This window comes from Neofelis nebulosa, chromosome 15 (assembly GCF_028018385.1).
Source record: "Neofelis nebulosa isolate mNeoNeb1 chromosome 15, mNeoNeb1.pri, whole genome shotgun sequence".
NCBI lineage: Eukaryota > Metazoa > Chordata > Mammalia > Carnivora > Felidae > Neofelis > Neofelis nebulosa.
Window position 1 is genome coordinate 50831102 of NC_080796.1, and position 25276 is coordinate 50856377.

Here is a 25276-nt window from a genome sequence, read left to right on the forward strand (position 1 = left end):
GGATCAGTTGAGGTAAGTGTTGAGGAACAGAAGTACAAGGCGCTAGAAGAACTTGTAAGGGGGACTTCACTCCTTTTGCTGTCACTGTGTGGCTAGTTTACTTTAATAACTTCCTGTCTGATCTCCTGAGTAGCAAGCTATTTACCCAACAAACCCCTTTTAAGTACCTACTGGGTGCTGCCCTCTGCGCTCATTCCGGTGGAGACTCAGGTGAACTCTGGATTCCTGGCTAACCGAGAAGAGAGACACGTGGCAATGTCACGAGCAAAGGGCTTCAGTAGAGGTCGGAGCGAAATATTATGAGAACAGAGATATTTACAAAAGCAGTGGAAAACAAGTTTAGGTAAGTGGAGTAGACACCAAATAACAGCTCCGTGATAGACAGGCAGAGGAGTTCAGGTTCGACGCGACAGCATGGTAATGAGGGCTCTCGGTTCTTGAGTGGGGAGAGCAGGAGGTAGAGTTTCTGTTCCTGTAGGAGAAGAGGAAACAGCGCGGGACTATTGGCAGCCTTGCCGTGTTCGTTTATGATGTGTAACGGGGTGAGTGTGTAAAAGATCATGTCCACCCACCATACAAAGTGCCCCAAGTGCAGGGGGAAGAGACATTTCTTCAGGTTGGGGACTGGGCGGGGCTTCATGGAGGTGAAGTTCGTGGATGGGAAATGGGAAAATACAAGTGTGAGTGCTAGGTGCTGGTCCAATGGCTTGAATTCAATCGAGACAGTGTAGAAGTTGTAGAAAGAGGATAGAAAGATGGGGGAGGAGGCATTTCAGGCAGAGAGAACAGGGATGGTAAAGGCACAGAGCTGGAAAAACGAGGCCGGTGGGTAACTCATCCGTTTTGCTGAAGAGCAGAAATAACAAATGCAATCGTGAAATAAGCTTGGAAAAATTGGTAGGGGCTTGATCACAGTGGTCTGGGAACACCAGGTGATAGGGTTTATTCTGTAAGCATGGGGAGCCATTGATAGTTTTTGAGCAAGGAACATAATTATGGCTGTGCTTTGGGAAGGTAACTATGGCAACACTGCATAAGATCAATCGGAGGGGAGAGACAGGGTAGCAGGAGGCCTGTTGAGGAGTTATGGCCGTGAGCCTAAGGTTAACATGGGCCTAACCTGAAGTCGTGCCCTCAGAAATAGAAATGTGAGGGCAAGAAGCGATCAAACTCAGAGAAACTAGGACAGAAGAAGGGCTGTGGGTGTCCTGGGTCTCTGGAGTGGTAATTGTACTGTATTTTCATTCAGCTGGTGCAGTGTAGCCTCTATTTTGCTGACTCTAGGGCTGATCCCTAGAATAGTTCATTCTCTGCCCAGAGCGTCTCAGCGGGCACTCGTCACCTCCCCCGGAGCTGTAGCAGCTGTTGGCCCAGCAATGCCATGGATTTGTCTCTCTGTGCTGCCAGGAGAACAGCTGCCAGCGGCAGCTCTGGACAGACGCGTCTTAGGGACCTGGAAACTATTCAAGTCGGCCTGGGGTAGGGTGGCCAGGGCCAGAGTCCGTCTATATGGACCCGCCGTGCCCTTTTCCAGACCAGTGTCTCAGCCTGGCTGGATCTCAGCCTCTCATGCTCAGTTTGGTTGGTTATTCAGTTACAGTTTTAAGTGACTGCATTTAGGGACACACATTGCTGGACTGCTTTTTTTCTTTTTCTTTTGGACAACTTCTTACCCTGGAAGCCATTAGCCTGTCACTCTTTGGCTTTGCTTCCTATTCTGCTTTGCTCCTGCTCACCTTTTGTCCTCTCCCACACTGTGCTCTGTGCAAACACCCTCATTAAAGCCCACACAGCTCTGACTCCATTGCAGAGTCTGACCCTGTGGTCCCATCACGCTCCTTCTCTTCCCCCTCCCCCACAGAAAGAGTGAGAGATGCTGCAGATAGAACTACATAGTGTTTATTTGATTCCACCGTATTCTGCTTTGTTTAAGATAGGGAACATGGCTTCCTCCATCCGTTTGAATTGTGGGTGAACCCTCTTCATGTCTGAAATTCTATCCGCCTGGTTTGATTAAGAGCAGAGATAAAATACTATGTGAGGGTAGGAAGTCTTCCTAGGGAAGATGTTCTTGCATTTTCTTTGGCTCTTTGAAGAGTATAAATGTATTCCTATTTGTTGCTGAGCCTTTGATTGTCTCTTTTAAGTGGAATCTGTGTTAATATTGCTCAGCGGGACTCTAATTGATAATGCCTTGGCTGGTTTTTTGTTGTTGTTGTTGTTTTTTTTTTAACATGGACTTGCTGTAAATTACCTTTCAGTCTTAGCTCACTTGGTTTTGATCTCCTACTTTTAATGGCTCAGTTCTTCTTCTTCTTTTTTTTTTTTCCTGTTGAGTCTTTAGAGGAATACTCCTACATTGCTATCCTGCTGTGTTCTTTCCAGAGACCTTATGCTACTTTAAAACCCACTGCCAACATTTTTTCTGTCTTTCTTCCAGCTTTTTATTTTTCTCAATAACAAATATTTGTTGAATATTTTTAAGGTATTGTTCTAGACTCTAAAAGGAGGGAGATCCAAAGAAATAGAAGTCGTGGTTCTTTCCCACATGACTTTATAGTCTAGTCAGGGATAAATTGTACCTAAATACAATAGCAGAACTTCAATATAAGGCAACATGTGGTAAGTACCAAGTGTGTGCTATAGAAGGGATGGTGCACAGTTCGAAGGGTCAGGAAACTTCCAGGGAGGAAGTGGAATCTGAACCAGACATTGAAGAAAATGGACAGGATTTTGATAGACGGAGACAGAGGCAGGGGGAGGATGTTGTAGGCCGGGAGGGGCACAGCAGGAGGAAAATACAAAGCACCAGTGAGTAGACTGGTTTGGCTGGTTAACAAGAGTATATGGAAGAATTGGACAAAGGTAGACAGGACCATATTGTGGAGGGCCTTGACTTTTGACTAAGGTTTGATGCTATGCAATAGACACTGGAAACCACTGAAGGTTTGAATAGCTAGTTGTCCAAGCCGAGGCATAAACTCTGCTTACAGAAGATTGACCTTAACCTTAATGGTGGTGAATTGCTAAATGACTGGAAACTTGAGACGGTGACACCAGTTGCCACAGTATATAATAAAGATCTAAATTAGGGTGGGATGGTAGGAATGAAAAGAATAGAAATTGATCCTTTGGACCATTTAGCAAATATGTGTTGTGTTCTTACCATGTAACAGACACATGCCAGGCAGGACAGATACTGCCCCCTGCACTCCTGGAGCTTACAGTCTAGAGACAGATGGAAAACACCTGGTGCAGGAAGAATCTACAGGAATTGCTGACAGATGGGATTCAGGTTTCAAGTGAGCTCAGAAGCACAAAAGAAAGAGGGCTGTGAAGTTTCTTTTGGACTTGGGTGACTGGTAGATTAATGGTGCCTTTAATAGAAATACCGAAGTTAGGAGGAGTTGTTTTTTGAAGGGCGTATGAGAGATTTGGTTTTTGGATGTGAAGTTTAAGACACTGGAAGGATATCGAACATGAAATTTTCAATACTTGATAGAAAATGAATAGATGTATTCAGGGCTGAAGTCTGGGTTGTTGGTAGATATTTGGGCATGTTCATAGAGAGGTGATGGTCGAGGCTGTGGCACGTTCTGATTTCCCAGGGTTTAGGGGGAGAAAGGGGAAAACATCTTTCATATTGTCTGTAGTACTCAGATTGCAGAGAATGAAAAGTGATTTAAAAGATGTATTTGTGCGTTCATTCAATTTGCATTTTGGGGACCAGGCATTGCTCTAGGTTAGGGATATATCCAAGACAGTATCCTATTCTCACTAACATGAAATTAGCAGGACATTAAAGGGACACATGGAGAGTAAACCTGCTTATTTGGCTGCTTATGAGTTGTGCAACTACGGGAAGGGAGGTGAGGGAGCAGGACCCAGGTATCTCAGGAATCTGGTAGACATCAACCTACAATACGCCTTTCAGTGGGAGGTTAGGTACACAATTAATTAGAGAGAAATTCTTGTAGAGTCCATGTTCTTGGCCCTGGGCCCAGTATTTGACTGTGCACCGTCTCTGTGGTTACGTCACCTATTGCTGATGGATTTTTCCTCTGGAGTTAAGTTCAGAGTTGTTCATCAGCCTCACAGGATAGCATTGGGTTGAAAAGCAGAGTCAGTTGGCCATGGAGATTGTTACAGCTGTGATTTCAAATCAGAAAAGGGTGGAGGACCAGAAAGTTCCTCCTTGAGTATGGGGTGACTTTGAGAGGGAAGTAGGAGGAAGCATGAAGTTGCCAGAAGGGAGAACCCCTCACTTCCCGGGACCAGTGTGTCACTCATTCATTTTGGACATATTTGGGAGCTGTTTGTTCCCTCAGGGGAGGTTTTGCCCAGATGTAGCATCTGGTGTTGAGCAAGGATTGGCTTCCCTCTGCCATGGCTCAAGCTGCCTTTATTTAGAAACGAACAAAAGGTCCCCTGGTGACTTTCTTGCTGGCCTGCTCCATACAGAACTTAGGTGGTGGTTGGGTCCTTTTTGGAAGACTTGGGAGCTCTCCTTACACATGAACAGAGCAGGATAGAAGAGACACAAGAAGGCAGTTTGGGGGGGTGGGCGGTCAGCAAGACAGAGTGCTGGCCAGTCTTTGGAACAGAGAAAGAATTCATTTGCAAGCTCTTCGGGAGGCTTTATAACTTAGCAGGAAAAGCCGAGCGTTTAATCCAGACACATTTAGGTCTGAATCCTGACTCTCCCGCTTACAGCCGTGTGACCTTGAGCAAATCACTTACACCCTTCTAGCTTCAGTTTACTCGTCTATGAAATGCAGAGAGTAATACTTACCTCGAAGAGGTTGTTTAAGGATTGGATATAATATATGTGAAGCACTAGCCTCATGCCTATAACTTACTAAGTGCTCAAAAAATCGTAGCTGATGTAATTATCATCGCCACAGAAGGAGTATAGTGTGGTACTCAAGATCACAGGTTCCGGAACCAGATTTCCTGGATTTGCAATCTTAGATTTCCCACTTACTAGCTGTGTGATTTTAGATGAAGGTTCTTAGTTGCCTCAGTTTCCTCATCTGTAAATTGAGGATAATAATAGTGCTCATGGAGTCATTCTGCTGAGTAAGAGAATGAATACATGTGAAGCCCTTAGGACAGCACTTAGTACATAGTAAGTATAAATAGCAATGACTGCTTTGGTACTCAGGAGATGGGACTGAACATAGTTACACTGGGTAAAACCCTGATAGATTAGATTTACCATTCATTTCCTGTGCTGAGTTAAACATTTTTTAAAAATTTTTTTTTTTAACGTTTATTTATTTTTGAGACAGAGAGAGAGCATGAACAGGGGAGGGTCAGAGAGAGGGAGACACAGAATCCGAAACAGGCTCCGGGCTCTGAGCTGTCAGCACAGAGCCGGACGCGGGGCTCAAACTCACAGACTGCGAGATCATGACCTGAGCTAAAGTCGGACGCTTCACCGACTGAGCCACCCAGGCGCCCCGAGTTAAACGTTTTTTTAAAGTTTATTTATTTTGAGAGAGAGAGAGAGAGAGAGCATGCACACGTGCAGGGGAGGGGCAGAGAGAGAGAGAGAGGGAGAGAGAGAGAATCCGAAGCAGGGGCTTGATCCCACAGACTGTGAGATCATGACCTGAGCTGAAATCAAGAGTCGGATGCTTACAACTGAGCCACCCAGGCACCCCCAGAGTTCAGCATTCTTAAACATGGCCCCAGATGATATCATGTCAGTCTCCCTTTTCCTCAATGACCCCTGTGAGTGGGCCCTTGTGAATGACAAACTCATCCTCCTTCCTGATTTTTATGATGTGGCTGTATTGGCAGGAAATATGCAATTATGTCACATAATTATATGCCCAATTCCTATAAAAACTCAGCAATTGTACATTTTGTCCTATAAGCTGTCATGTTCACAAAGTGTCATGAGCTACATTAAACCAGGTAGTTAATCCTGGCATGTTACCTTTAGATCCAGACTCATAATCCTCAAGAGGAGGAAATTTGTCTTACGCTCACCCTCTGATTCCCTTGTCCTCACAGAGTCGCTAGTTAGCACTAATTGCCAAATCATTGGGTTTCCATAAAGGTATAGTGCTGAGGTCCCAATTGCAACCTGGGTGGATAAAAAGCACGCCGGTCCTGTTCAGCCTCCTGCCGCGGCCACCAACCATACCAGCCGGCCAGCTCTGTCCCAGCCTCGGTCCTGAGCATCACAGATTGTGGTTTACGGGTTGCCTCCTGAGGCCAAACAGAAGCTCCTACGCTTCTGTATAGATGGCTTTGTATTATCCTTATAGGGTAGGGAATGATAGAGGGCAGTTGGGAGCAAACATGCTTTAATGAGCAGTTGGGGGATGCTGGAGACACTGAGGGCTTCCTATGTCTCCCAGTCTCCGCCATTGGAATGCTAGCAGGACACGCCTCAGGCTTTCGGCTTTGCTGGAGCACAGACACTGCTGATCATGTCCCTTAACAACAGGGCTGGGGTGCAGGGAACTTCCAGTATTTGTTTTCTCGGCTCTTGTAAGTCCCATAATAATTCCATAGTAGACACAGGAAGCGATGTGCATCTGGTTCGAGGGATCTTTAATTTTCAGGAATTCACAGCCAATTAAATGAATTGACTTTGATCCAGTTCCCTTTTAAAGGCAAAAGCCATGTCATCTTTATTGGAAGCTGACTGCGTTAAGTGGGAGGGTTTACAAGATAAGAAGAAAAGACAGTCTCTGCCGTAAGGACTTTCATAATTAAAACGGGGGGGGGGGGGAATCAGATAGCAGGCTGAGAGAGAATAATAAGAATACATATGCGCATGGGCACATGAATCTAAAAATAGGACCCCATCTAAGGCAGGTTCTAGTAGTCACCGGGAAGGGAGGGAGGGTGGATTACTCGGGAGGGCCTTGTGCTTGGCTTAGGCAGGGAAGGGTAAAAGATAGCAGTTATGTTCTCAATTAGATTTGGTCCCAAGTTAATTGGAGTAAAGACTTTAATATCTAATTCCTGCACTGTGCTGAAGTCTCATGCTGTGAAGAGAAACAGAGTCATATGGGAAGAGCTCAGTGTTAATGAAGGATTTAGGGAGAATGAGTAAAAAGGAGGGTTTGGATTTCTCAGAGTTGAAAAAGGATCATTCTTTCTGCTACCTCCTGCCCTTTTACACCGCCACCAATCACTGGATCACTGCCCCCTCGGGTTTTAAACTCAGGGAAGATCAATGAGCACAGCTCTGCTTCTTAATATATTTTGGGTACAGCTGGTTAAAGAACCAGGATTAGAAAATGAATCGAACAAAGTAGGATTATCTTCAACAGTAGGATGCTGAGCTGTGTTTGCTGATGCCTACTTAAGCAGTTGGGACAGGGCATCCTTGCATGAAGTTCAGACATCCCTCCCTAGCAGCCTCTGTGTTAAAGGAGAGGTTGTGGAACAAGTCTGGCAGCTCTCAGCCTGAACCCTTGTAAACAACAGATGTTCCGAACTACTAAGTTCTGAGGGTAGGGGTGGGGGTTTCTGTTGGTGCTTAAAATTCTTTGAATTTACAGGCAGCATCTCAAAGATTTAGCAAAAGGAGGAAGTTGGACGGCATTGATTCTGCAGCATACAGGTGGAAATGATGCCTGAGACAGTTCCTTTGGAAGACAAAGCACATGCTATTGAGTGGACTCTGACAGAGAGACACTGAAACCCTGGAAGGCAGGCCCAGTTTAGAAGGATTCGGCTTCCTACGTATATTGACTTTCTGCCCTCCTCTCTTCTTGTGCATGGACCAGATTTGTCAACCACCTCCTTGCTTCTGTTTTGTCTGGTCATGGGTGGAAACGTATGCCCTTTCCTGCCACAGAGTCCCATGTACACATGCCTGCAGACAATCAGGGGCATGCCGTGTGGACTTTTGCATTAGCCATTCGGGTTCTTATAACCTGGGGATTAATGGTATTGTTAGGGACTTTGTGTTGGCCGCTAACCTTATTCTTGTACGTTCTCAATGTTAGTTTTGCCAGGTCTCCATTGCACCATTAATTGGAGGTGATTGAAGATAATGTTCCTTGTAGAGAATTCAGTTAGGCCTCTTTTCTCCCCACCCCACTCCCAGCCCCCAAACACACATACTGAGTTTCAAACTGGATGATAAATGCTTGGGGCACCTACTTTACAGTGCAGTTCAGGGAAGCCATATGGAAAAAAGATACATAATACATATTTTTTCTTTCTTTCTTTCTTTCTTTCTTTCTTTCTTTCTTTCTTTCTTTCTTTCTTTCTTTCTTTCTTTCTTTCTTTCTTTTTTTAAGTAAGCTGTAGGCAGGGCTTGAACTCATGACCCTGAGATCAAGAGTCACATGTTCCACCTGCTGAGCCAGCCCGACACCCCTATAATACATCTTTAGTGGGCTTTCTTGGTACCAAATTAAAGAAGACTTTAGAAAAGTTCTCCCCTTTAGTCAAATGAAAAAAGCAATTTATCAGGTCTGGGACAGTTTTCAAGACACGCTGGTCAGGAAGTATTGCTTGAAAATCTCTCATAGAACATCCTTGTACCTTGATTTCTTTTGAAAAACAAGTCCACTCCTGGCCCTTTTGTTCATTAACATAGAAAGTTTTGGTGAACACCAATGCTGGGATGTGCGGCTCACCTATGCTTTTCAGCCAACATTTTTCAGCACTTTTTCTACACCAAGAGCTATGCTAAGAATTAAATACACACAGAATAAGCCACTAATCTAACGCACGGAAGTTAGCATTTAATGTGAAATATTTTAAGGTTGTGCATGTGTGTGCGCGTGTGCACACGTACATGTGTGTGCTCCGACAAGGTGCAGAGTTCAAGGTTGAGGAGCCAGAGCTGTTTGTTGAGTGACCCTGTAAATCACCTGTAGTATATGTGATCCAGTCATCAACACATGGCTTCATCTTCATTATCAGTATTGACCAACAGGTTCTGGCAGGTCCTGGGATCACAGAGACATTTAGGACCCAGCTTCTGCCCTTAGGAGGCTCATTGTGTCACGAGGAAGACAGGAGATTTATATGGGAGGAAAAAAAAAAGATAACACAAAGTAGCATACATTTAGTGCCAAAGCCAAGATGGGAGAAACGATTTCTTTTCATTTTTCTCCAAAATGGGATCTTTAAAAATTGTTTTTGGTATCATTTTAGACTTACAGAAAAGTTGCAAGAATAGTCAGAGAATTTCTGCCACTTACCCAGATTGCCCAAAATGTTAACATATTACTGCATTTGCTTTATGCTTCTTTCTCCCTCTCTCTCTCTCTGTACACAACTCATGCACATACATATTTTTTCTGAAACACTGAACATAAGTTGTAGACATGATGTCCCTTCACTCTCACATACTTCAATATGGATTTACTAAAAATAAGATGGTTCTATGACACAATGACTAGTACAGGGGATCAATATTGATACAGTAACATTATATAATCCACAGATATTCCGATTTACCATTTATTCCAAAAACATTTTTTTGGCCAAAGAAAGTCCAAGATTATACATTTCATTCAGTTGCCCTGTCTCTTTAGTTTCCTTTGATGTGGAATGGTTCCCAAGTCTTTCATTGTATTTTAGGACATTGATATTTTGGGGGAGCATTCAGCTCAGTTATTTGTAGAATGCCCCTTAATTGGGTATTTCTGCTAATGTTTGATATTTCTTTCTTTTTAAATTTTTTCATGTTTGTTTATTTTTGAGAGAGAGAGAGAGAGAGAGACAGTGTGAGCAGGGAAGGAGCAGAGAGGGAGGGAGACACAGAATCCGAAGCAGGCTCCTGGCTCTGAGCTGTCAGCACAGAGCCCGACGCAAGGCTCGAACTAACCAGCCGTGAGATCATGACCTGAGCTGAAGTCGGCCTCTTAACCTATTGAGCCACCCAGGTGCCCTGTAATGACTGATATTTCTTTATGATTACATTTATGTGCCTTGGGCAAGAATACCGTAGAAGTGATGTTATATTCTTAGTGCATGATATTAGGACTCACTTGCTGATGATTCCCCGTTACTGGTGATGTTAACTTTGATCATTTGGTTAGAGTGGTATCTGCCAGATTTCTCTACCATAAAGTTGTTCTAGTTTATGCTTTGTAATTAATGCGTGTATTTTGGACAGATACTTGGAGACCATGTAAATATATTATTCTTCAAAACTTACACCTATCCGTTTCAGCATGTATTGATGATTCTTGTTTGAATCAATTATTATTATGGTTACCAAATGGTAATTTTCCCAGTTTCTATCATTTTTTCTACATTTGTCGGTTGGGATTCTAATGTAAGGAAGAATTTTCCATCTCCCCCGTACATTTGTCCGGTTATTTGTTTATATCAGTTTGGACTCATGGATTCTGATTTTACTCAATGGGTTATAATCCTTTACTATCTTTATTTATTTTAATGTTCATTCCAGATTTGATTAGTGGAGTCCTTTCAAGGTGGTTCCTGTGTCCTTTTAACATGTCCCCACCGTTCAACTTTCTGGCACAAAAAGATATTCTAGGCTCATCTTATACTTTCTTTTCTTCAACTCTGGAGTAAAGAGTTCTCTTCAAAGAGTCCTGGATCCTATTAATGGTGAATGGTATTTAGAAATGATGGATGCTAGGGGCGCCTGGGTGGCTGAGTCGGTTAAGCTTCTGATGTCGGCTCAGGTCAGGATCTCATGGTTCGTGGGTTGCAGCCCCACATCGGGATCTCTGCTGTCGGCATGAGATATTGTCTCCCTGTCTCTCCCCTCCCCTGCTCACGCTCTGTCTCTGTCTCTCTCTCTCTCTCCCTCAAAATTAAATAAATGTTAAAAAATTTTTTGAAAAAAGAAACGATGGATGCTAGATGTGCTCTTTGTTACTATAGTACCACAGTTTATAGTTCCTCTTAGCAGAGATAGTACACACAACACGTGCGTGTATGCGCACAGGCATATACCCGCATACTTCTCTGCGTCTCTATCTATATGCTTATCTATATTAAAGTCTATGAGTCCCATTAATATCTTCAATTCCAGTCCAGCAGCACATGTTCTATTCAATTTTCTCCATTCTCTACATTTATAACCCTGTTATCTCAACAGTGAGAAACCTGGTACCCATTTCCCATAATATATTTATTTAATTGCTATCGTCCTAGAGGGTACACAAAATAGTTCCAGAGTTGCTAACTCATGCCTCTGAAAAAGAAGACTACTAACTAGGTTTTAGTACTGGTTCGGAGGCTTTGTTTGTTTTCAACCTTCAGGACCAAAACGCAGTGTTCAGAAGTTGGTTGCTAGTTCCTTCTCTTCCAGCCTCCAGACCTTTCACGTGGTTGCATTACTTATTAGAAGTACCATTTGGTTTATTTATCTCTGTTTGCATTTAATTTTTTCCCTTTCAGAATGAGGTCTTGATTGACCTTTCTCACTGCCAGATCTTTTCTCTGGGCTAGAGATTGAGTGGCCTCAGGAGAGGCGAGGGACCTGCGTGTCCTTAGGCGCAATCAGGGCTTTATCAGAAGTCAGTGTGGGGGCCACAGGCCAGACACAGGGCAGACACCGAGGATCATCCTGGGGCCACTCCGCCCTCATTGCCGGGCCCACCGTGACTCCACCTTATGGGTTGTGCCCCTTGCTTTCTCCTGAGATGATTCCTCTCACGTTCTGCCTGCTGTTCTCCATGATCACCTCTCTTGCACTTAGGAAACCAAGATTCCAGCTCTCATTTCAGTTCTAGGCTGTGACTGTGAAGACTGTTCACCAGTAACTCATGTCATATGCTCCACATTGTACCTTGGACGGTCTTGATCTGGTCTCTCAGACGTGAAGCTCTAAGACACTGCTCGCCGACACCCATACTTACAGAATTTCCGGCCCTGTTGCTAGACCGTTTGTCAGCTCCCTGTTCTGATGCCCCAAGTGTTTCTTCTCCTTGGCTTTCTTCCTCAGATACTCCAGCCTCTCTAACAGCTCTTTTGCACCAATTCTGACCTGGCCGTTTTCTCCTTCCTGTGTGAGGATAGCTTCCAGATTCCCCTTCCTTTGCCCCATTTAAGTCTCTTCCTCCATCTCCTGCACACTCATTCTGTTTCTCTCCTTCCTCCAGACACATATAACATGTCGGTGCTGCTGATTCCAGCTCTTCTGAATTTTGCCTTCAGCTTAAGTTCAAAAACAGATGGACCCAAAGCATCCTAGATGCTGTGCCAGTTTCCACCACATGAAAACAAATTACTGAAAAGCATCAGGAAATTTTAGAATAGTTTTGAAGTCTGCTCTTCTGTCTTCTTCCCAGTCCTCCCTGCCTGACTTCTCTCTCTCTCCTGGCCCCTTTCCACATCATATCTGCCGTTTTCCATCTCTTCCTTGTGTGCCTTATTGGACCAAGGCTGGTTTCTAAAACCTTTGCCCCCCATTTCACCCTCTCTTTGTGCAGGTAGGTTTAACCATTGGGATGAAGCCATGGAGATGTTGAGGATCCAGCTGGGTCGTTGCTCTTTTTCTAATTGTCTGTGCCTTTTTTGAATCCCCCATCAAGGACTAAGGAATTTCTATCTCTTTGACTATCAGATGAGGCTGGGTTCTCTGTGTTTATAAATGTGTGTACCTTCACTGGCCAAAGAATTCACTGACTTGGGAATAAAGGTTATGTTCTTCTAGTGACTTTGTCACTAGGGGTGCAGAGAGGCTCCGTCCAGTACCACAGCTTACCCTTGTGTGCTATATATAAATAGGGAGCACATCCCTTGGGAAACACTGACATTGTACCCACACCACTGCTCTCTTCATTCTTGCAGTTTGCTACCAGCTTTCTTCCCATGTTCTGTAGAACACTGTTGAACTGCAACGTTTCTAGTCACCATGAATACGAGAGAAAGACAATCATCATGGTGGGGACAATTACCTTACAGGTACATCTTGCAGACATTGGCAGTCATTTACAGAGCATCGCGAGAAAGTTGTTGACACAGTCTAGTAATTAGCAGGTGCCCACTGTGACCAGAGTACTGGACACTGTAGGAACTGTCCTCAAGAGAATGTCCTCAGGGAATGGGCTTCTCAAAGTTCAGGGACCCATGACTCATATGCAAATTATGGTATGTATATACACAACACCTCCCTCCCTCCCTTCTTTTCTCTTTTCTTCAGAGAACTCTTGGAAGAGAATCCTTAGCTTCTCAAAAGGGCCTGGGGTGTGTAATCACCCCTAAAAATATTTTATAAACACATTTTAGGGTACAAGCTGGAATACACACATGTACAGACATTTCATGGTGTATTTTTAAATAACTAAGAACAGCATTTTTGTAAAACAATCCCTATAAGTCTTGCTCTATGTGTTGTACTCTGATATCTTCCACTTTGTTCTGTGTTATTATGTCCCACTGTTTTCTGTTTCAATTTTTGAGAACTGCTAGGTGGTAACCTGCTAAATTGATGTATTAACCCCACTAGTAGGCTGTATCCCCATTTGAAAACCATTGCTTTAAGAGCATTGGTTCTTAAAATTCTGGTGTGCGTGACAGTACCTAGGACGTGTATTTATAGTGCACCTTCCTGAGCGTCACTCCACCCCTAGCAAGTCAGAATCTCTGGCAGAGGAGCACAAAATCCACATCTTAAACAAGCACCCAGGTGATTCTGATGCAAGGTGATTTGGGGTCCTGGAGACTCGCACTTAGAGAAGCTGCTGTCTCTCAGACTTAGGAGCCCGGCCGCTCAAGGCTTCAGGTCACACACTCACTTGGAGATGGTAGATACTAGTGGGCATTATCTGCATCCACACTGAGAATCTCCCCATGGATTCTCACTCTTGGATCGTGATTTCCCTTGAGAGTCTTCTTTTTCTAAGAACTGCGGTGGCCCTTGTGAAAGCAGAGAAGGAGTTAACTGAGGCCACAGAGCAGAGAGTGAAGGAACCCAAGGGTCATTTTATAGAGTGGCCGGGGTGTGGCCCAGCGCTTCAGTCGTGCCCAGAGCCAGGCCCAAATTAGAACGGGGTGGGATTCAAAACTGCCTTTCCTGGCCACTCGCCTTTCATGTGTAACCACATGCAGTGTGTCAACATACTTTCCGGCGCCGTCAGGCACCAGCAGTTTTGCTCCCTCTGAGTTCACGGACCCTCGGTATTCCTGTTATGTGTTGTCTTGGAATGGCCTAGTGCTCTGGGGCTCGGGCAGCTGAGCGGCGTCCATTAACTCTTTTGGCGCCAGGGCTTCACAGATGTTAAGGGCCTTTTAGTTGAAATAGAGCAACAACCGCCGTGAAACAAGAACGTGATCGCCACTCAGGAGACCTGCATCCTTGCCCTGCGCCACCCCTCCCTGTGACCTCTGTTTCCTCACTTGGAAAATGACAAGTTTGGTCTCGACTCTGGACCATCTAGAAAGTCTCTTCTAGACCTGAAGTTTCCATGATTCTACTTTTTGTACCCTCTGGCTTTTCCCTCTGTGTCTTACAAGTCGTCCTTCGAAATCCGCTTCTAGGTGGGGCACAGGAGATTCACTGAGTGTGGGAGTTCCCAGAGAACCAGATGATAGGTTCATGGCAACAGAACGTGTTCCTCTTTAGTGCACTGATGCAGTACGAAACTTAAAAAGCAAGTTCATTGCAAATTTAGGTAATAAGGCTTGGGACTTTTGAGATGTGTTTATCTGTTCAGACGTGACTCTAGCCAGTTTGTTTTGTGAGTGTGAGCCCATTGTATGGCCTGTCAAGTAATAATAATGGTTATAACAATAATTACAGAAGATGACAATACTGATTTGTAGATGTGGAGCACTTTAGCGTTGATGAACTTTTTTTATGGCCATCACCTTGTTTGACTTGATCTTCGTAATAGCCAAGTGAGTTAGGCAGGGTGGGTCTACTGTCCCCATTTACTTTTTTTAGCAGATAAGGAAATTTTGAGGTCCAGAGTGCATCTGTGACTGATTCAAGATTACCTGGCTTTAGGAAGTGGCAGAACTAAGACTGGGCTCTAGGTCATGAGCATGGTTCGGGGTGCTTTGCAGAGGACCACCTCGCTGGGAGGGGGTACCATCATTCATCCAGATTACTCACAGACCTGTAGAACTCAATAACTTACCAACTTGGAAATTGACCAGGGCATCTCTTACTCCATCCAACCCTTTAAAATTTTGCCAGCAGAGTATCAGCATGGTTAATAATATGCTGTCGTTCAGAGCAAATAAGCCGGTGGGCGCACAAACTCAGCCACTCAGTAGCCACCCAGATACATGCTGCAGCAGTTGATTAGGCAGGATTGATGGAGGTTGGAGATACTAACTATTCATTAAATGAATCGTTTCACTGTGCACAACACTTAAAAGATTTCTGTGGCTGTGGCATCTGTCATTAGTCAGTGCTGGTTAAGTACCCGCCCATTTCTTGGTGATAGGTGTTCACTGACTATTCCAAAATATATCCTGTCCTCAAAGGACTTCCTTCCAATAAGGTCAGGTAAATATCAAAATAACACATGAGAACTGATAACAATGCGTGGGGTTGATCTGATGACTATTTAGACTTCATTCTACTTAGCTCTGTAGTTTCACAGAATCAAGTCATATTTGTTTATTCCTCATTCCTCATTGTTATCGTGAGCCATGTAAGGAACTCATTATTCCATTAGGAGGTATTCAGGAAGGGGAGGTCTGAAACTTAGGGATACCCTTTCTTCCCAAGTGGCTTGTCGCTACTTGGCATGGTTAAGCGCCATTTGCTAGGCAGGAGTTTCTGGCTATAGATCAAGCTTCCCTGCTCGTGCCTGGTGCCAGGGAGATGCCTGCTCCCAAGGTAGTGGTTACTGCTTTGAAAATAAGTGTGTGGATTTTTGAATGACGTCATTCCAGTTTGGCACAGACAGGTATTTATTTCTCTGGAATGAACTACCAGGGGTGAGCCAGGCTGTCTGTCTCAGTCATCTCCCAAGATTTCATTTCATTCAAAAAAATCTGCTAACACATCTGCGTGTATTTTTTTTTCCCCTCTGTATGTTTGTCATGTGCTGTAATTACTTATGGGGTTTCTGGTGACATCTTAATTAACTAGAGAAGAAAAAAACTGAAGATATAATTGTAGAGTTATTCACGGATTATTCTATAGAATTATTATATGAGTTATTATGTGGAATTATGAGGAATATGTGTTAACTGTTAATGTAGATGGTTAAAGAATCCTTTTAAACTGAGAAACGTGTATTACTTGTTTGTTCCTCGGTCAGCAATATGATGTTTTATTTTAAGGGAATTAGTCAGCTCATACCTTTTGGTATGATCACAGCGTATTTGGGGAGGGAAATGTCATATATAAATGAATTTCTAGGCCTTTGGTTCTATGGACTGTATTGGGGTGGAGTGCATAGTGTTTGTTCTCTAGCATTTAGATTGTACCCAGAGTACACAGGGAAGAGTTTAGTGTAGCCTCTTTGTTTTTACCTCCCTACAGTTCTGAGAATGCTAGTGGCAAGACAGGTATAAACAAAGGGAAAGTCCCAGGTCTACACAGAGAAGGCTGCTGGGGATCTTCTACGTCAGCTAGATCAGGGTTTCACAATGGTCGGTGTACACACGGGCATCAAGACCAGGATAAGATGTGGGTTGTGGCTGGTAGACAGTCTAGGGGCAAGAAGACCAGGTGTTGGATCCAGAAGGTTCTGCAAACATGGGAGAAGCCGGTCAGAAACAAGAGTGTTGCTCCCTTTATCTCTAGTGCCCAGAACAGGACCTGGCACATAGTAGGTACTCAGTCAGGATTTGTTGAATGAATGAAATAAGAAGACTTCAGAGCTCAAGGACTCAGAGAAGGGGTCTGGACAATAAGATGTCAGAAATGTAGGCAAGAAAGCTAGGCAGATTTAAATCTTGTGTAGATGCCCTCCACCGCTATGTCTGGTCTCATGGGGTCCACGAAGCTGTCTTGAGTGATTAAAACAATCTCCAACCTCCTCTCCCTGCCATGAACACGGGGTGGGGTGGGATGGTTGCAAGGAAAGCAAAATCCCTTGCCTGTCATCAATTGATGGGGAGACATCTCCAATTAGGGTCTACAACGGCTCAGATTTGAGAATGTCTCCCAGTTCTCTGACCTAACCCAGGGGAACCTTGGTCCTGTAATCACTCAGGAAATAATTATTAAGATGTCAGACTCGGTGTTAGTCCAGTTCTCAACTTCAAAGCAGATTCTTCAGCTCTCAGCTCTTGGACAAGCCATGATCCCAGGGGTGTGGCTGGGCTCCCTGGAACGAATCCAGAGCCACAAGAATTCCATTTCCATACAGCGCTTCCCCCAAACCTGATTATAGAGGACAATTTAGACTATTTTGAGTAAGGTGGGTACACCACTGCTTGAATCCTTTCTAATCATCTGTCTAGGCTACCGAGGACAATTTGTGGGATTAACTTGTCCCTGAAAATGTGAAATCTCATTTCTCTATACATAGAATATACATTTTTGCCTTTGGCCCTTTCTCTGTCTCTGAGCTCTCCTACCCTGATCTCACTGCTGGCAGAGCTGAAGCGGAGGTGTGATAAGCCCCAAGAAGTGTGCCTGCCCCCTCCCTTCCTGCCTGCTGTCTTTGAAAGATGCCTCCAGGCCGCCACTGCACTCCTGGGCCGAAGAACCAGCAGCCAGCGTTACAGGCAGAATCTTTTTCAAGTCACTTCCCACCTTGGTGATTTTTTCCCCCTCCTTTTTTTAACACCTTCCCCAGCAAATCCCATCCATCCTCTGGCTTATCTGGGTCAGCAAGGGCCTGATTTTATGCATGGCGTGTCAAACCATAAATCTGCTGCGGCTTTGCCTCTCCATCCAGCCCGTCTGCTTCTGTCAGCATCAGCAAAATGCATAATAGGGAAAATAAGCCAGAAAGGCTAATAACGTTCATCTGAATAAAATAATCTCTTTGGCTGCCTCAGTTCATTTCCTTTTAATCAAGGTGCCAGGAGGGAATTTAGGCTTAAAAATGCGACTCCCCACTTGTCACTAGTTCCCTGTCCAACTGTCGCGAAATGATCCCTTTTATTAAGCAGGTGCCTTTTTAAAAATATATATCCTCTTCATAGGTGTATGCTCAATAACATATATTGAATGTATTTAACTCATTTTGGGTCTTGTCTGTCATCACATCTATGTCTATTTTCAAAGGTGAGAAATGGTATTTTTCTTAGATGTATTGATATTTGCCATCCCTACATACACACTGGCGGGTCTGATAGGAATTCTGCAAAAGAGAGGCTCGGAGGAAGTTGCCGAAGCACCTAGGGTTCTGGTGATCCGAGTTCCCTGTGGCTTCCTTCCTGTCCCCTTCAGCGCACAGTTCCCTGTGTGGAATGCAGGACTGACTGTTCCACCCTGGTCCTTAGGGGGAGGGCAGTGGAAGATTAAATTCTGCTTTCCCGTTGGTACCTCCCTCACGTCTTCCCAGCAGAGACTTACAGCTGCTTGGTTAATTGCCTGTTGCTGCTGTCCTATCCCCACCATTATTTGCCAAGGGCTGTGCATTTTCAGCAGGCTGCGCTCTTGGCCCTGGCCCAGGGCCGGGTGAGGAGCCTGTTGGAAATTGATGAAAGCCGATCCTTAGTTTGTTTGGAAATAAAAATGATAATATTTCTTCACATTTGTATAGTGCTTTACAGTTGATGTAATTCTCTTGCATTCAGCATCTCATTTCAGCCGCGCAACAGCCCCGTAGGTGGGCAGGTCAGAGACTGTTGGGCCCGACAGGAAACGCACCTCGGTAGACAAGCTCAGAAGCTCAAGCCATCCGGTCATGCCAAGCTTGTGTCACGCGCCCCATCTGCAGAGCTGGGAGCCTAGCAATTCTTCATTAAATGGCACCTTAGGCCAGGAGGGCTTCCGGGATTTTACATCCCTGCTTTGAAGATCTTTAGGGGGCTAGACGTACACCAACAGGGCATGCGTCCATTTTATAGGTGAGACAGCTGCAGTGGAGCAGAGGAGGGAATATGGCCAAAAAAAAAAAAAAAAAAGGAAGTGTAACATCGAGGCCAGCGTGGACCTTTATAGAGTTCTCTCTTTACCCTAGATATTGTAGAGAAATCCCTTTGAGCACTTGCTGCTAAGTTTGTTGAACGTCCATAAATAGTCTTAAGTTGAAGGAGAAAAACTGGGCTGATGTATTTGAGGCTAACGATTCAGCTGTGCACGTTTAGCTCCACGCATTTCTAACGAGAATCTCTTCGGTGGATGCATAGCCAGCTTGTGACTTTCTGGGCCTCCTTTTTTCTTCTTTTTTTTTTTTTGACTCCAGAGTCATTCCCTCTCCGGTGTAGTATTATGTTTTCTTGATCTGCCTCCTGAAAAAAATGTTAAGTAAGAAAAATACTTCTGGATATTTTGTCTGCTTTTTAGGGATTAGTGCTTGAGGAGGTTTGCAGCTGTTCAGTACATTCCTAAGGGATGCAGACCCTTTTCTTTAAATGCCCGAGTATTACACAACCTGACTCCAGGGGCGGGGAAAGTAAAGACACTGTGCAAACAAATGATAGATGGAAAAGATAGAAAGACAAATTTCAGTCTCCTAACCAAACGAAGTTCCCTCGGCTCGAGCAGCCCCAAATAAAAAAAGGCTGCAGAGCTGCTGAAGCAGGAAACCACTCTAGCAGAACCTTAATATGCTCCCCATGAAATCACGTCTCGTTGACTTGCTTATTTTCCAGCCTGAAGTGTGTTTCATCTTTGTTCGTGTTGGCCAGGCAAATTGTCTCTGTGGTGTTCCCCTCTTGCTACATGCCCTTTACCTCCCCTGCTCCACTGCCACCCCAAAATAAATAAATGAATTAATTAAAACACCTAGGTTGAAAGGAGGAATATGTCCAAGAAAGCATACAAACTCAAAGAACTAAAAATATGGCCTGAAAAGCGGCAGTCATAGTAAAAGAGACTAGGAACCCATACAAGAAACAGACAGCAGAGTTTAAGACTATCTTGAAAGACTTTAAAAATAAAGATCTTGCATAAAATCCCCATACATGCAGCAGATCAAAGCAGTGTCTTATTGGTGTAAATCCACTTTTAAAGTGCAAATTTATGAAGAGTACTCGTTACAGGGTCAGTCTGTGAGAACAGGGAGGCTGTGTTCGTGGCCCCCAATAATGAAATCGGAATTATGAATCAGAGTTGCAGTTTTATATCCGTTTCAGCATCTAGGTTTTTTCTGGTTCTGGTGTGGGCTGCCCAGTATCAAGAAAATCCTGATTCACACAGATGAGTTACAATCTTGAGAGAGTTTGAAATTGGCCTGGGCTCTTGAAAAAGGGTAATTTTGTTTTGAAGTTGAATCGCTAACATTACCTAGCAGCTCTTCCAGTTCCCCTTCATAACTATTACTGGGTAAGCCCGGAAGTGTATACTAAGCATTAAGACAGTTGATGATGATGTGCTGACATTGAGCAGGTACATGCTCACTACCCGACCACGGTGTCCTGCGAACCCAGCACCGGCCCCTGAGCCCTTCTGTGGCATGTAGTTTAAACTTGGCCTCTGTGGGTCGAGTCGTGTGCTCACCCTGAACAGCTTCGCCTAAGGAGGCACACAGGCTTGAATTAAAAGCGAAACCTGTGCAGAGCAACATCGATTCTAACCAATAGGTCATTTTTCAGAAGTTCGGATACATGCATTGATTCTTTATTCCAAAGTTTGCATACCATGAAACTCACATAGCAGCCCGTGAGACATCGTGATAGTGTCTACCCCAGGGAATCTGGGTCCCTTGCACATTTAACTGGAGGTTGCTCATTGAATGGATGTGTGACAGTTGTTGGAAATTGAAATGTGATTTTCTGTAATTCCAGACTTTCTCAGAACACACTTTAAAAACTCCTGCTCACCAACACCAATAATAGCCATCCCACTACATGCTGTCAGGATGGAAATATATGTGCTGAAAGTACTTTACCACCTTAGAACTTCTTAATAAATATAAATACATTAGTTTTAAGGCATACGGCTTTTTATTTTAAAAGATTCCCACTCTGCCCATCCTTTTTATTAATTCCTCTTTGTTTACTCATCCTTCTTCTGAGGGGCCCCTGGGGATTTATGCTCTGTATCCTCTTCCATGGCATTAGGTTGGTTTTGCCTCTCCTGCCTTCACTTGTGATCTGCGTTGTACATTTGTGAGCTAGCGGACCCTTTGTTCATACCTACCTCTAGTGTTCTGCTATATTATAGCTCTTTTTCTCTCTCTCCCACGCAGCACTGTGATATCAGCACTTTCATAACTAAAAGCCCCTAATACTGTGTTTTGTTCACGTAAAATACAAATGTTTATGTCTGTGAAATTAAATTGTAGTACCATTTTTGTGCGTGAAGCACTCCAAGGAAAGGCCCGATAGAGACCACCAACCCATGTCCACCTATAAGAAGCAAATTGAGACCAGTTGTAAAGTTTAGATCTTGTGAGATCTGCCCTTTTGAAAATGCAAGTGTAATTGCCTAATACATTCCATGCTTGATGAAGACATGGATGCTTTGCCACCCGACAAAAAAGTAAATTCCATTACTTAGGGTTTTGTAACTGAAGCTGATTTGGAATGCATTTGAAAGTTTTCTTGCAGTGAAAACAAGCAAAGGTCAGTGAATGCCCATGCTCAGCTTTGTGTAAGGATTGTTTCCTATTTGCTTTTTCCGGTTTGTTTCTCAGGTGCTAAACATTTTGAAAGGAGTAGATTAATTACGTGTGTATATCTCTCTCAGCTAGTATATGTATTTTTATTTCCATAGAAATCTTTTGATTTTTTTTTTCTAGGAAGATAAGTGGACGTAATGTTGCCGAAGTGGTCAGCACATAAGTATTAGGTATTTTGTTTTTGTTTTGTTTTTTTTTTTTAATGTTTATTTATTTTGAAAGAGGGCAGAGAGGGAGCTCGCACACACACCAGCGAGGGAGGAGCAGAGATAGAGGGAGAGAGAGAATCCCACCAGGCTCCGCACTGTCAGCACCAAGCCTGATGCAGACTCCATCGCGCAAACTGTGAGACCGTGACCTGAGCCGAAATCACGAGTTGAATGCTTAACCAACTGAGCCACCCAGGAGCCCTAGTATTAGGTATTTTGGCTGTAGATGTGTGATGCATAGGGCAGAGGTGGGGGCAGATATAGGACAGTTTCAGTTTGGACTCAGTTTCAGTTTGGACTTCAGTATTCATTGGTTTGAAGTAGCTTCTTGGTGCTGGTTAGACAGATATTTGACTTAACGGTCTGGTACGTTCTAAAGCCAGAGTAGCTGTGGTGTGATTATTTGCTAATAGTTACCTTAGTACAGAATTGGAAAAGCCCCTTCTAAAGTTGAATTCCATGCTCTGCAGATCACAGCTGCCCGAGAGCCTCCAGCTCTGAATGGAGGCAGTGCTGACTCAGGAACCAAGCCACTGTCAACTCACTTTCTTTTCATTAAGAGTCTGACTATAGGGAGGAAAGAGGGGAAAGAGAAATGAACAGGATAAACAGGTTGTGATTGTTTGCAGTGATTAAGAGCATTCTTTACAATCACAAGGCTTGGTTTTGAATCCGAGCGTTGCCACTTTTTAACTCTGTGACCTTGAACAAGATATCTAACCTTTCTCAGTCCAGTTTCCCAGATCTGCTGAATGCGCTTAATAACACCCCCTTCATCAGGCTATTGTAAGGTTCAAGTTAAACAACGTGAGTACAGGGCCCAGCCACATGCCAAGTACACAGTAAGCCCTTGATAAATAATACAACAAACAACCCCTACTTTCTGTTTCTCTTTTTAAAGAAACCCAACTTGCAAATGCAGAACTTTCTGTTGCTTTAATAGTGTTGTGAACTGAGTAGATGATCAGTAAATTCTTTTGGATCACAGTGTTTTCGTTAAAAAATGAGCACCTAGGTTTGGCACTTTACTGCCCCACTCGGACTGTAGAAGCTGTAGGAATACAAATGTTCAGATATGGTTTGTGCTCTTGGCTGTATGGGACATGACAAAAGGGCTCAACCGGGGGAAGTCAAAACCTCCTTAGATGCATTCTGTGGGACTGGCGTGTTTTTGGTGACTTTTTTCACGGCAAATGCCTCCAAGGTTGTCTTCACTGAATCCAAATATAGATAAATGTGGGGCGGGGGGGTGGCCTGTGTCCTCTCATGATTTTTGTCTCTAGACCTCTAAGTGTTGTCTTCAACCCTAGACACAAACCAAATGACTTAATGGCTAAGGTTATGGACTTTGGAGTCAAACAGCCTAGACCGGTTCTAGTCAGACAACACAGAGCTGTGGTTCTAGTCCCTGACCCCTTCTGACTGTCTCTGTGACTCCTTCCCACTAGCCATGGGCAAGTGGCAATCTCTCTGAGTTTCAGTCTTCTAATTAGTAAAGTGGGGATAATGGTAGTTCTTTCCTTACAAGGAAATGATAAAACTTAGGGAATAATGCACGTCAAACATTTTCCAAGTTCCTAGAACATAATAGGTGCTCAACAGATAATCCTGCTTCTCTTCTTCTCCTCTTTCCTCCCTCTCCTTCTCACTCTTCTTATTTTCTGCACTGAGTTTTTACAAAAAGAGAAAACTAGAGGTGCAAGCTTTAGGAAAGATATCTGTTTCTGGCTTGGCTTTGATCACTGTGATTTTGTGACATGGACTGTAAAGTCATAGCTGTTGGCTCTGGCTACTCACCAACACTGATTTTTCTTTCTTGTTGTTTCTCCGCAGGAAGGATCAGAATGTTCTCTCTCCAGTCAACTGCTGGAATCTCCTATTAAACCAGGTGAAGCGGGAGAGCAGGGACCACACCACCCTGAGTGACATCTACCTGAATAATATCATTCCTCGATTTGTCCAAGTCAGCGAGGACTCAGGAAGACTCTTTAAAAAGGTATATAGCTATTTCTAGACATGGAGCTACCCGGGTGAGGCAATGATACCACCTTGTAAATAAGAGAAACACCTTCGTATTGGCCCACTTAAAAGGCTTTCTCTTGGTCATTCCTTACCATGGTCTCGTGGTGAGAAAATACTGAATAGCCCTTCTTTTCTTCCTTTCTGAGTTGAATTAATAGTAGCCTTGGGAGAGTAACCATTTGCAAGATAGACAACCCCAAGACTGGCAACAGAGTTCATAATCTGCCTATATCAGTGATAATGATGTTTGCTTGGTTTCCTTAAGTGAGCTGTAAGGCTGTTGAGATTCAGGGACCTTCAGAGTCATTTTAAGTTTTCCTCTTCTAGTTCACGTATGTTTGTGATTCGGTTTAGTTTTCTTTCCAAGTGCTGATCTTAGCCAAGATGAACTTATGAATTTGGTTATTCTTATCATGTCATATCTTGGTCTTTGGGTCCCTGAATGCTTTTGGAACTCAGTTGTTTGTCATAATTCCTTGGGTGTAAGTTGAAAAATCTGACCAAGGGAAAACTCAAAATTAATTGTGGTAAACTTAAGAAACTCATGCCAAATTGACCTTATCTGTCGGTAGTGGAAATAGTCTCTTGGAAACTAAGGAGTTCTCTCAACCTGAGCTCTCAGTGGAGTCACTGATTCATGACTTTTGGTTACACATGGTGGTAAAAGCCCCAACCATTGTACATGATGTACCGTGTCTAACATTCAAGCTCTGACATCCCCAGCAGATCTTAAAGAAGGCGAATAATCTTCCCACAGTTTTGGGTGTAAAGAGGGTATATAGAGCTATTTCTTTGGTTTCATATAGAGGAAATTCATTGGTTATCATTTGACAAAATCCACTGTTAAAATTTGAGGCTGGGAGACAAAGGACTTCAGTAAACAGGGCTGTGGCCAATAGTAGTCAGTTTTCCAATTCTTAACATTTGGAAGTTTTCCAGATCTTAGTAGGTCTGGAATTAGAGCCCAATTTCTTTTGTTTACACCAACATGAAAAAGAACATGATTTAGAATCTTCCATTTACATAATTGCATCTGTGTTGGGGCTTTTCCTGTGTCTTGGAGACAGGATATGAAGAGTAAAAAGCATCTGACAATGAAAAGAAGGAAGAGAAAGATAACTCCTCCCGGAGTTCACCAGCTATTTTTAGTGACCTGGCTATGCTGTGGTTGGGGCCATACTTCATTTAGGGGTGAAGGTACTTTTCACCATTTCCTCATGGTTTCCAGCGTCTGTTCTAGCTTCCTTGTCATTCTTTTGAATTATTCTGCAATGTTTGGTGGTGTGTGGGTGTGACTGAAATTAACAACTGCAGTTAATATTGTATTGAATACTGGAAGTATGCTAGAGAGTAGATTTCAGGTGCTTTTTTCACACACTCACACCAAGGTAACTGGGTGAGATGTTATGTTAATTGGCTTGACTATAATCA

At 43.7% G+C, this 25276-nt stretch overlaps 1 protein-coding gene across 7 annotated transcripts in view; it reads left to right on the plus strand.

Annotated features, from left to right (window-relative positions):
• The window catches only part of SRGAP2 (SLIT-ROBO Rho GTPase activating protein 2), a 235114-nt gene that overhangs the window by 94901 nt on the left and 114937 nt on the right, over window positions 1-25276 (plus strand). For all 7 annotated transcript variants that reach the window (XM_058700480.1, XM_058700481.1, XM_058700484.1 and 4 more), the window contains exon 4: window positions 23657-23819. In XM_058700480.1, coding sequence (XP_058556463.1) covers window positions 23657-23819 — 163 coding nt within the window. The remainder of the gene's footprint in view (window positions 1-23656; window positions 23820-25276) is intronic.